Source organism: Mytilus californianus, unplaced genomic scaffold (genome assembly GCF_021869535.1).
Source record: "Mytilus californianus isolate M0D057914Y unplaced genomic scaffold, xbMytCali1.0.p SCAF_2, whole genome shotgun sequence".
In the NCBI taxonomy this organism is placed as follows: Eukaryota; Metazoa; Mollusca; class Bivalvia; order Mytilida; family Mytilidae; genus Mytilus; species Mytilus californianus.
Window position 1 is genome coordinate 19,929,450 of NW_026262668.1, and position 13,370 is coordinate 19,942,819.

The 13,370-nt window shown below is 32.3% G+C and overlaps 1 protein-coding gene across 2 annotated transcripts in view; it reads right to left on the reverse strand.

The window, feature by feature from the left end:
• Positions 1-13,370, reverse strand: part of LOC127729434 (nuclear pore complex protein Nup214-like) — a 63,548-nt gene that overhangs the window by 40,402 nt on the left and 9,776 nt on the right. For both annotated transcript variants that reach the window (XM_052237260.1, XM_052237261.1), the window contains exons 7-11: positions 6,548-6,645; positions 4,284-4,353; positions 2,275-2,401; positions 1,592-1,747; positions 418-657 (exon numbers count right to left, since the gene is read on the reverse strand). In XM_052237260.1, coding sequence (XP_052093220.1) covers positions 418-657; positions 1,592-1,747; positions 2,275-2,401; positions 4,284-4,353; positions 6,548-6,645 — 691 coding nt within the window. The remainder of the gene's footprint in view (positions 1-417; positions 658-1,591; positions 1,748-2,274; positions 2,402-4,283; positions 4,354-6,547; positions 6,646-13,370) is intronic.

The window sequence follows — 13,370 nt, forward strand, 5'->3', positions numbered from 1 at the left end:
TTCTTTATCAATTGATATTAAATATAATGATATTAGTATGTTACTGTTTTTCCCTATGTTGAGAAAATTACCAGTTAGCATTGATTTCAAAAAGCAATCTTTTATCTTTTTGACAATATGTAAAAGATTGCCATAAAAAAATCAAAGAAGTACATATATAATAGCTGAATATCATCTCAAAGAAAAAAGTAAGCTAAACAAGTTTTGTAAAATTAAAAGGACCCCATTGGAAAGAAGCGGAAATGCTTTTATGGGCAATCTTTAAAGGCTTTTTTGCATAATTTTAGCTAATATTTTTATGTTTCATATTTTAACCACACTAGTATACATAATGATAATATCATTACTAAAGGATTTTGACCTTTTACCTTTTACCTTATATAAAGATACTTTACATTTACATATTGAGGGTCATACCTGTTGACTGAGGTGTTGAAATACCAAACCCTGAACTAGATGTTGCTGCCGATTTGTCTTGAGATGCAGCTGGTGTCACTGTAGGTGGCGCCATAGTGGACGACGTGAAACTAAACGGTGATGCTGTACCTGTGGGTGCTGGTTTAGTTGATACAAACTGGAAACTTGGTCCTGCAGGCACTGATGGCTGTGTTTGCTGTATGCCTGCTGATGGTTGTGTTCCTGGAGCTACTGATGATGCTAGAGAAAAAAAAATATTAGTGATTTACTTAAGTCAAGATTATCAATATTTTACTAAAACATACTAAGGATTTATTTCAATTCTTCAGATAATAAATTGTCGAATTGGTGGGTATAAGTAAACTACATTCAGTTGTTAAAAAAAACTACAAATTTCCTAACTACTGGTATGCAGAATTTGTTATATCAGTAAATCCAGTATCCATTAAAATTTCTATTATACCTCAATCCATGAATAAATGAAATGCACAGTTTCCTTTTAATGTTACTTGTAAGCATCAACATTTAAGATACAAATAAATAGATTTGTAAACTAAATATCATTGCTACTTTAACTTTTCAAAAAAATTTTTTACTTAAGATTTTCTAGCTTCTTCTGTTCATTAGACAATGCTATATAATTATTTCAACTTAAAATTGAATTTTATATGTTGTGCGTAAACAATGTTTTAGTGACCTGGCTCGGCAGATGCTAGTTTTTTTTTAACTTTGAAATACCTAACAGCAATTACACAATTACATTAAAAAATATGCATGTTTTAAAATTGACTTCTTCTTTATGTGTAATCGCACTGTAAGATATAACAGGAGATTCTAATGATACTTAAATTTTATTTTGTCATTGGTATTTCAATAGGAAATTTACAAATCAGCAGATTTTAAACAGTGTAAATTCAAATTTTGTTAAATCTGGCCCAAACAATTTACAAATTTTCAGTAATGTGTACTAATATGTTTTCTTGCTCAATCAACAGACATATCTTTAAATATCCTGGTTCCATCAGCAGAACTAGCAACAGGTAATAATGTCATGATGTGTGTAGATTATTTCACATCCATTAGGTTTTCTGGCTCTATCAACAGACTTTTCTTAGGTTTTCTGTCTCTATCAACAGACATAGCTTAGGTTTCCTGACTCCATCAACAGACTTACCTTTAGGTTTCCTGGCTCCTTCAGCAGACAAAACAGCAGCTGCTGATGTCAATACTGGAGTTTCTGAATGTGTGTAAACCATATAGAAAGGAATTAAGATGCCTTCTGATGATAAGACAAGTAAAATTGGGCATGGTGGCAACGTTGTCTCTTCAGCTGAAATAAAAATATTTAATTTCAATTCATGAGTGTGCTAAAAAAAATCTTGTTTTAACACACTTTATGTTAAGTGTTTCCCTGTTTGCCAGTGATTTTTCACATTCTCTTTTGACATTATCTCACAGTTTACTGCATCTGTAATTTCTCATTCATTCAATTATTAGATTGTACAATAGATGTGAATTTGAATTTTAACATTATATCTAAAAAAAAAATTGGTTTTATTTGTAGGGTTTTTATTTCTTAACTTTTCTCTTCTTTTGGTAAAAAGGGGGAAGGGTGACTTGCTGTTAAATATACAAATCAGGAATAAAATAAATTGCATGGCTTGAAATCTTGAAATCCAATGGACAGATATATAAATATCGTTTCCATGGTTACATTTGAATTGCCTTTTTTGAGGAGTAGAATTTTACTTTTAAATTGAAAGATTGTTACATGAGCTGCTAAATAACTCAAAAAAAGGATGTGTGTGTGAGAGTATCATTGTACTTCATGATCACTTATAAAATAATTTGACTCACAAAGAGGAAGAGGCATCTGAGATGAGAAGTCAATAGCTACGCCCATTGTATAAGCTTCACAATGATCTGCTGTCATTGGAATCTCTGCCCTTGCTGAATCTTCTAGATTCCATCTCTCCATTATAGTCTGTAATAACAACGATATCCTTTGGATTGCAATGTAATTTACATCAATGACAAAGATATCCTTCAAATGACAATGTTAATTAACATCAATGACAAAGATAACCTTCAAACGACAATGTTAATTAACATCAATGACAAAGATATCCTTCAAATGGCAATGTTAATTAACATCAATGACAAAGATATCCTTCAAATGGCAATGTTAATTAACATCAATGACAAAGATAACCTTCAAATGACAATTTAATTTACATCAATGACAAAGATATCCTTCAAATGACAATTTAATTTACATCAATGAAGAAGATATCCATCAAATGACAATGTTAATTAACATCAATGACAAAGATATCCTTCAAATGACAATTTAATTTACATCAATGACAAAGATATCCTTCAAATAACAATTAAATTTACATCAATGACAAAGATATCCTTCACATGACAATTTAATTAACATCAATGACAAAGATATCCTTCAAATGACAATTTAATTAACATCAATGACAAAGATATCCTTCAAATGACAATTTAATTAACATCAATGACAAAGATATCCTTCAAATGACAATTTAATTTACATCAATGACAAAGATATCCTTCAAATGACAATTTAATTTACATCAATGACAAAGATATCTTTAGAATGACAATGTTAATTAACACCAATGACAAAGATATCCTTCAAATGACAATTTAATTAACATCAATGACAAAGATATCCTTCAAATGACAATTTAATTTACATCAATGACAAAGATATCCTTCAAATGACAATGTTAATTAACATCAATGACAAAGATAACCTTCAAATGACAATGTTAATTAACATCAATGACAAAGATATCCTTCAAATGGCAATGTTAATTTACATCAATGACAAAGATATCCTTCAAATGGCAATGTTAATTAACATCAATGACAAAGATAACCTTCAAATGACAATTTAATTTACATCAATGACAAATATATCCTTCAAATGACAATTTAATTTACATCAATGACAAAGATATCCTTCAAATGACAATGTTAATTAACATCAATGACAAAGATATCCTTCAAATGACAATTTAATTAACATCAATGACAAAGATATCCTTCAAATGACAATTTAATTTACATCAATGACAAAGATATCCTTCAAATGACAATTTAATTAACATCAATGACAAAGATATCCTTCAAATGACAATTTAATTTACATCAATGACAAAGATATCCTTCAAATGACAATGTCAATTAACATCAATGACAAAGATATCCTTCAAATGACAATTTAATTTTTATCAATGACAAAGATATCCTTCAAATGACAATGTTAATTAACATCAATGACAAAGATATCCTTCAAATGACAATATTTATTATCATTAATGACAAAGATATCCTTTAAATGATGGCAAATGAGGTTGGTCCTTAAAGGGGATCACACATTTTCTTTACCATCTAGAGGCTCTTAAGAGCTTAAATGGCTCACCAGGCTAAAATGTTAGTCAAGACCATAGCCATGGTGGTCATGTTGTTTGATTGGTAAAAAAAAAAACAACACTTATACTTAATACCCTAAAAGTTTGGCGTAATTTGGTCAAGTGGTTTCAGAGAAGAAATGCCCCTTTATTGAATTCTTCAGAACAACCACAATGGTTGTTTGGTGTTTGGGGTTACGGATACTTCAGATAAATCATTCTTAACAGATAATTGAATATAAAATTTGTCAGAGGTCTGATCAAAGTATTTGATTCCAACTGATAGACAAATGGTTTCAGGGAAAAACATTTTCTAAAAAGTTAATGACTATAGATTAATGCGGGTGCAAAGGTCACTTGATGACAATGGATCACATTAGCCCTTTGAGTCAAATAGTGAATAACTTGGCAGTATACCTTGTTATCAAAGTGTTTCCCCAACACAGCTATTTCTATTGCAGTACTTGATGTAGCAGTTATCATCTCCCTGCAAGTATAAACAATACAGAATTACAATACAGAGTATAAGCACGATAAAATAAAATAGGAACAAACCAAACTACTTATTATCAAAAGTGTTTAGACTTTGGCTGTTATCTCATTCCTATCAACCAAATAGTCTATTTGTTAAGAAAGTGTTTCCCTAACACAACTTTTGTTACATTCTTTTATTTAATACAGGTGCTTCATTTTCCATATTTCCATTTCCTGCACATAAAAACATAGATTTATTTTATTGATATTACTCCATGGCTCTTCAATTCACAGATGTGGCATTATCATCAGTTTGCAAAGAATTCCTCTCAAACCGGTGCTAGGGGCCATCCTAAAGTTGCAGTGAGGTGAGAATTTTTGCGCCATGCTGAAGGCTGCACGGTGACTTTGAGATGAAGAGCAACAATTAACAGTGCTGTTCCTTTGCTTTTTGTGTTTTTTGCTGTGCATGTACTAATGCTGTGTCATGGATGGATACCCCATATCCTTTCTATTATAGGACACCTATCACTTCTCATACTGTCATGGATGGATACCCCATATCCTGTCTTTTCTATTATAGGACACCTATCACCTCTCATACTGTCATGGATGGATACCCCATATCCTTTCTTTTCTATTATAGGACACCTATCACTTCTCATACTGTCATGGATGGATACCCCATATCCTGTCTTTTCTATTATATATAGGATACCTATCACTTCTCATACTGTCATGGATGGATACCCCATATCCTGTCTTTTCTATTATAGGACACCTATCACTTCTCATACTGTCATGGATGGATACCCCATATCCTGTCTTTTCTATTATAGGACACCTATCACTTCTCATACTGTCATGGATGGATACCCCATATCCTGTCTTTTCTATTATAGGACACCTACCACTTCTCATACTGTCATGAATGGATACCCCATATCCTGTCTTTTCTATTATAGGACACCTATCACTTCTCATACTGTCATGGATGGATACCCCATATCCTGTCTTTTCTATTATATATAGGATACCTATCACTTCTCATACTGTCATGGATGGATACCCCATATCCTGTCTTTTCTATTATATATAGGACACCTATCACTTCTCATACTGTCATGGATGGATACCCCATATCCTGTCTTTTCTATTATATATAGGACACCTATCACTTCTCATACTGTCATGGATGGATACCCCATATCCTGTCTTTTCTATTATAGGACACCTATCACTTCTCATACTGTCATGGATGGATACCCCATATCCTGTCTTTTCTATTATAGGACACCTATCACTTCTCATACTATCACTTTCCATAATCAGTCAACTATAAATCTGGTTAAAATTCTTATTGGGCATATGATCTTAAAATTTCACATCAAAATGAACATGTTTACTAACTTTCAAGTTGATGTGACAACAATTTTAAATTATCTGAACCAAAAAACTTAACCTGGTTTGCAGCATCACATTTTAATGTTCAGTGTACCACAATTTGCAATATATTTTAAAAGGTTCCTAGCATAATGGAAAAGTTTTCTCAGTTTCATGCTGATGTGACTACAATTTTAGGGTAAACTACTTGAACCAAAACCTTTAACCTGATTCAGGGCAGACGAATCAACGAATACACAGATTTGAAAACATAAAATGCCCCCCCTACTATTTTAGGTAGGGGTGTATACTATATAGAAGACATCTGTGTCACAAGTAACAACATATAAATTTTTCTATGAAGCAGATAACTTAGTTCATAGATTTCAGAATGACAAACATCTTAAGACTAATAGAGGGAAAAATGGCTGACCAAAGTGTACTTTTTTGGCCTGTCCTATGGTCCTGCAGGTTTATTGGAATGAAAAATCTAATGATGCCTAATTCTTTGAATGTCCAATGGTCCTGCAGGTTTCGTGGAACAAGATTTCTAATGAGGCCTGATTCTTTGAATGTCTGATGGTCCTGCAGGTTTTCGTGGAATGAGATTTCTAATGAGGCCTGATTCTTTGAATGTCCAATGGTCCTGCAGGTTTTCGTGCAAACAAGATTTCTAATCAGGCCTGATTCTTTGAATGTCCAATGGTCCTGCAGGTTTTCATGGAACAAGATTTCTAATGAGGCCTGATTTTTTGAATATCCAATGATCCTGCAGGTTTTCGTGGAATGAGACTTCTAATGATGACCCAATCTAAAAAACTTACCATGCAGGAATATAATGAAAGAAAAATTTCTTCAGTCTCTCTTCACCTCCACCATAACATGGATCTTCAAGTGAAGTGTACTTAGGTGGGGCTTCTTTCTAAAAGATACATCACAATACTTCCTTTAAAATCTGTCTTAAATGTACAATAAAAATTAAAATAGTTTAGGGGACTTTATCGATGTGTAAAGTATAAATTACAAAATTTTAAATGACTATCTAATAAAAATTAAACTGATAATAAATAGTTAATGCCTCTATAAGTAACTTTTTTTAAATGAATAAATAAATATCCCTTGGCTCTGAGCATCCATCAACCAGCTCTAAATTAAAATGATGATACTATCTTTAGTCAAAAGTATATTACAAGTTTACAACACAGAAGTCAGTTTCACAAAAACACTTACAAGTAAGATTGATTGTAAGTCATGAACAATTCAGTATACTTACGATCAATCTTAGTCATAAGTTTTTTTTTTGGAACCAACTCCAGGTATTTACTGATGTACATTCAATGATGCTTTAAATATTTAAATCCAACCTCCAATTTACTCATTATCTTGTTAAATGAAATAAAATGCTTCGCTGGGCGCAGCTTGATACGACCGCAGAGGTCCAACCCTGAACAGTTGGGGCAAGTATGGACACAACATTCAAGCTTGAAACAGCTCTGAATTTGGATTGTGATTAAATATTTGACACAGCATAGGTTTCTGACACAGAAAGAATGTGGTCTAAGAACTTCATTTTTTTTAATTTACCTATTATGGTCCAATGTCCAAAATCAAAATACATGGTTAGATTCAGCATATCAAAGAACCCCATATATTCAATTTTTGTTGAAATCAAAAAAAGTATAATTTTGGACCCCAACTTGGACAAACTTGAAAACTGGTCCCATAATCAAAAATCTAAACACATGTTTAGATTCAGCATATCAAAGTACCCCAAGAATTCAATTTTTGTTAAAATCAAACTAAGTTTAATTTTGGACCCTTTGGACCTTAATGTAGACCAATTAAAAAAAACGGGACCCAAAATTAAAAATCTAAAAACACGGTTAGATTTGGCATATCAAAGAACCCCAATAATTCAATTTTTGATGAAATCAAACAAAGTTTAATTTTGGACCCTTTTGACCTCGATATGAACCAATTTGATAGCGGGCCCACAAATAAAAAATCTAAATACATGGTAAGATTCAGCATATCAAAGAACCCCATATATTCAATTTTTGTTGAAATCAAACAAAGTTTAATTTTGGACCCCAATTTGGACCAACTTGAAAACTGGGCCAAAAATGTAAAATCGAAATACATGTTTAGATTCAGCATATCAAAGAACCCCATATATTCAATTTTTGTTGAAATCAAACAAAGTTTAATTTTGGACCCCAACTTGAAAACTGGGCCCATAATCAAAAATCTAAACACATGTTTAGATTCAGCATATCAGAGAACCCCAAAAATTCAATTTTTGTTAAAATCAGACTAAGTTTAATTTTGGACCCTTTGGATCTTAATGTAGACCAATTAAAAAAACGGGACCCAAAATTAAAAATCTAAATACACGGTTAGATTTGGCATATCAAAGAACCCCAATAATTAAATTTTTGATGAAATCAAACAAAGTTTAATTTTGGACCCTTTTGAACTCAATATGAACCAATTTGATAGCGGGCCCACAAATAAAAAATCTAAATACATGGTAAGATTCAGCATATCAAAGAACCCCATATATTCAATTTTTGTTGAAATCAAACAAAGTTTAATTTTGGACCCCAATTTGGACCAACTTGAAAACTGGGCCAAAAATCTAAAATCGAAATACATGTTTAGATTCAGCATATCAAAGAACCCCATATATTCATTTTTTGTTGAAATCAAACAAAGTTTAAATTTGGACCCCAACTTGGACCAACTTGAAAACTGGGCCCATAATCAATAAAATGCTTCGCTGGGGCGCAGCTTGATACGACCGCAGAGGTCGAACCCTGAACAGTTGGGGCTAGTATGGACACAACATTCAAGCTTGATACAGCTCTGAATTTGGATTGTTATTAAATATTTGACACAGCATAGGTTTCTGACACAGAAAGAATGTGGTCTAAGAACTTGAATTTTTTTAATATACCTATTATGGTCCAATGTCTAAAATCAAAATACATGGTTAGATTCAGCATATCAAAGAACCCCACATTTTCAATTTTTGTTCAAATCAAACAAAGTGTAATTTTGGACCCCAACTTGGACAAACTTGAAAACTGGGCCCATAATCAAAAATCTAAACACATGTTTAGATTCAGCATATCAAAGAACCCCAAGAATTCAATCTTTGCTAAAATCAAACTAAGTTTAATTTTGGACCCTTTGGACCTTAATGTAGACCAATTTAAAAAACGGGACTTAAAATTAAAAATCTAAATACACGGTTAGATTTGGAATATCAAAGAACCCCAATAATTCAATTTTTGATGAAATCAAACAAAGTTTAATTTTGGACCCTTTTGACCTCAATATGAACCAATTTGATAGCGGGGCCCACAAATAAAAAATCTAAATTCATGGTTAGATTCAGCATATCAAAGAACCCCATATATTCAATTTTTGTTGAAATAAAAAAAAGTTTAATTTTGGACCCCAACTTGGACCAACTTGAAAACTGGGCCCATAATCAAAAATCTAAACACATGTTTAGATTCAGAATATCAAAGAACCCCAAGAATTCATTTTTTGTTAAAATCAAACTAAGTTTAATTTTGGACCCTTTGGACCTCAATGAAGACCAATTTAAAAAACGGGACCCAAATTAAACATCTAAAAACACGGTTAGATTTGGCATATCAAAGAACCCCAATAATTCAATTTTTGATGAAATCAAACAAAGTTTAATTTTGGACCCTTTTGACCTCAATATGAACCAATTTGATAGCGGGGCCCACAAATAAAAAATCTAAATACATGGTTAGATTCAGCATATCAAAGAACCTCATATATTCAATTTTTGTTGAAATCAAACAAAGTTTAATTTTGGACCCCAATTTGGACCCCAATTTGGACCAACTTGAAAACTGGGCCCATAATCAAAAATCTAAATAAATGTTTAGATTCAGCATATCAAAGAACCCCATATATTCAATTTTTGTTGAAATCAAACAAAGTTTAAATACTGGACCCTATCTTGGACCAACTTGAAAACTGGGCCCATAATCAAAAATCTAAACACATGTTTAGAATCAGCATATCAAAGAACCCCAAGAATTCAATTTTTGTTAAAATCAAACTTAGTTTAATTTTGGACCCTTTGGACCATAATGTAGACCAATTTAAAAAACAGGACCCAAAATTAAAAATCTAAATACACGGTTAGATTTGGAATATCAAAGAACCCCAATAATTCAATTTTAGATGAAATCAAACAAAGTTTAATTTTGGACCCTTTTGACCTCAATATGAACCAATTTGATAACGGGGTCCACAAATAAAAAATCTAAATACATGGTTAGATTCAGCATATCAAAGAACCCCATATATTAAATTTTTGTTGAAATCAAACAAAGTTTAATTTTGGACCCCAATTTGGACCAACTTGAAAACTGGGCCAAAAATCAAAAATCTAAATACATGTTAAGATTCAGCATATCAAAGAACCTCATATATTCAATTTTTGCTAAAATCAAACAAAGTTTAATTTTGGACCCTTTGGACCTTAATGTAGACCAATTTGAAAACTGGACCCAAAATTAAAAATCTAAATACACTGTTAGATTCGGCATAACAAATAAATAAATGTGATCAAAGATTTTACAAATCTAATGCGCCATACTGTGCAATTAAAGATTACTTCTTGAAATTTTTCAATATTTGAAATTTGAAAAAAAAAAAATATTTGAAGAATAATTCTTTTTAATTTCTGAAATCTGAAATGAGAAAAAATTGACCCCCCACAATTTCTTTTTATCCCCCCCCCCTTTTTTCCCCAAAAAAATTCTTTCCCTCAAGATATGGTCATAATCTCAATTCAAATTTCCAATGGAGTTGGCAACCATAATTACCCATTTAAATTTACCATAGTGCTAACTTAATCTATTTTATAATAGAATTAAAAATAGTGTCAAATTTTTCATATGGATTTTTTTGTAAAAAAAAAACATGCAACATTTGCAGATATTTTTACTGGTCTTCCTTTATAAATATGCATTTCTTTAAACATAATTTAAAAGCAGTGTAAGGGAAGTAACCAAAACGTTGTATTTGGATTACCTCCCTTACACTGTTTTAAATTATCTTTATTGTTCATTAACCATTACTTTATACATAATTTAAAAGCAGTGTAAGGGAGATAATTTCAATGATGTATTTGATTTATCTCCCTTACACTGCTTTAAATTATGTTTTGTACTAAAGTATTTGTCCATTAATGAGGACAACCTTGTTTTTCCCCCTTTTTTGCCCCTAATTCTTAAACGGTTTGAGCAATAACCCCCCAAAGCAAATCCTAACCATCCCTTTGTGGTATGGAAACTTGTAGTATAATTTCAGAGAGATCCATACACCGTTCCACAGTTATTGTCTGGAATCTAGAAAATGCTTATTTTTGGCCCCTTTTTGTCCCCTAATTCCTTAACTGTTGGTACCATAACCCCCAAAATCAATCCCCACCTTCCTTTTGTGGTATTGAACCTTATGGTAAAATTTCATAGAGATCCATTCACTTAAACTAAAGTTAGAGTGCGAAAACTAATGCGTATTCGGACGACGACGCCGGACGACGACGACGACGACGACGCTAACGTTATACCAATATACGACCACAAAATTTTTTTTGCGGTCGTATAAAAATTAAAGGTTTCTCAGAACCTTTTGTTGAATCACGTCACTCTTATAATTAAAAAATCCTAAACTTAATCAAATTAGTTTAGGATATATTTAGATAGGTTTAATAGACTAAGTTTATTGGGTTACAAGATCATCCTCTGCATAAAAAAGAATCCAAGTCATTCAATTTGCATTTAATTCAAATCATGCCAAAGAAGTGCTTTCATTTGTTTAGTATCAGTTTGGTGGTAGGTTTTCCATAGTTTGAGATTAACCAAATAAAATCATATTCTTTTCAAATAAAATAATTCAGATTTTAAAGGAGACCTCTGAACATATATATACATGTATATATGGCATATTTAGTGTATGGGGGTGGGGTACTTTTGCGTGATTTCCTTTCTGGCTGGCTGGAAGGTTTTGAAAATTTGACTGAAGGCACAACAAATAAACAAGAGTGCACACGCTGAAATGTCTCACCTGTTTTACTGACCATTGATTTTATGCTGAAAGTCTAAAAAATATAGGTTTTACAACAAGTATCACATAAACTTAACATTTTTGACGATTCATTACAACGAGCTTGAGGTTATTCCATACACCAAATATAGTTAACTATTGCTATTAGTATTTGAAAAACAGACCAAAACACATAAAAACTTAACATAGACCAATGAACCATGAAAATGAGGCCAAGGTCAGATTATACCTGCCAGACAGACATGTTCACCTTACATTCATTCCATACACCAAATATAGTTGACCTATTGCTTATAGTACTCGAAAAACAAACCAAAAAACAAAAACTTAACATTGACCAATGAACCATGAAAATGAGGTCAAGGTCAGACGAAACCTGCCAGACTGTACCCTTTACAATAATTCCATACAACAAATATAGTTGACCTACTGCTTATAGTATCTGAGAAACGGACCTAATCATGAAACATTAACCTTGATCAATGATCCATAAAATAAGGTCAAGGCCAGGTGAACTCTGTCTGACAGACATGTAGATGTTGCAAAGAACCCATATACCAAATAGAGTTATTCTATTACTCATAATAAGTGAGAAATACACATGTCAAAAAAGCTATAATTTTTTTTCAAGCAGTTACTGAACCATGAAAATGAGGTCAAGGACAATGGACATATAACAGACAGAAACTTTGTAACATAAGGTATCTGCATACAAATTATGAAGCATTTAGGTCTTCCACCTTCTGAAATATAAAACTTTATACAAATAGTTTACATCGCTGCCGCCGCTGTCACCAAATAGTAATCCATATGTCATGTATGTCTAGCATACTGTGATGAAAGTTGCAGGCAAGACAAAAACAGAAATGGCCTTATATACCAGAACAACAATTTGTTATTGGAGAGTTTTTATTGGTGGAGCAAGCTGGAGTCCTTGTACAGAGAACCACTGACCTTCTGCAGGAAAACAGACAATCCAAGTCAATTATAAAGATTGGAGTCAAAAGCACCTGCTACAAGCCTAACAGCCTAAGTGTTGACATGCTATTGACAATCCTAGTCAATTAAGATTGGAGTCAAAAGCACCTGCTACAAGCCTAACAGCCTGAAAATGGGGACAAGGTCAGATGAAACCTACCAGACTGACATGTACACCTTATAATCATTCCATACACCAAATTTAGTAGCTACCATACTTATAGTATTTTCAAGCAGTCGCTGAACCATTAAAATGAGGTCAAGGCCAATGGACATATGACGGATAGAAACTTCCTAAAATGAGGCTTCTGCATACAAGGTATGAATCATTAAGGTCTTCTGCCTTCTGAAATATAAAGCTTTATACAAATAGTTTACGCTATCAGCGCCACCGCTGGATAGTAATACCTATGTATTGCATTTTGTTACTTTCTTCACAGGCGAGACAATAAAAAATTTTAATGTAATATGCACTACTTTTTAAATATTCTGTCAGTTATCACCCTTCAGCTTTATAGGAAAGGGAAGTAACTCATATATAGTTATACT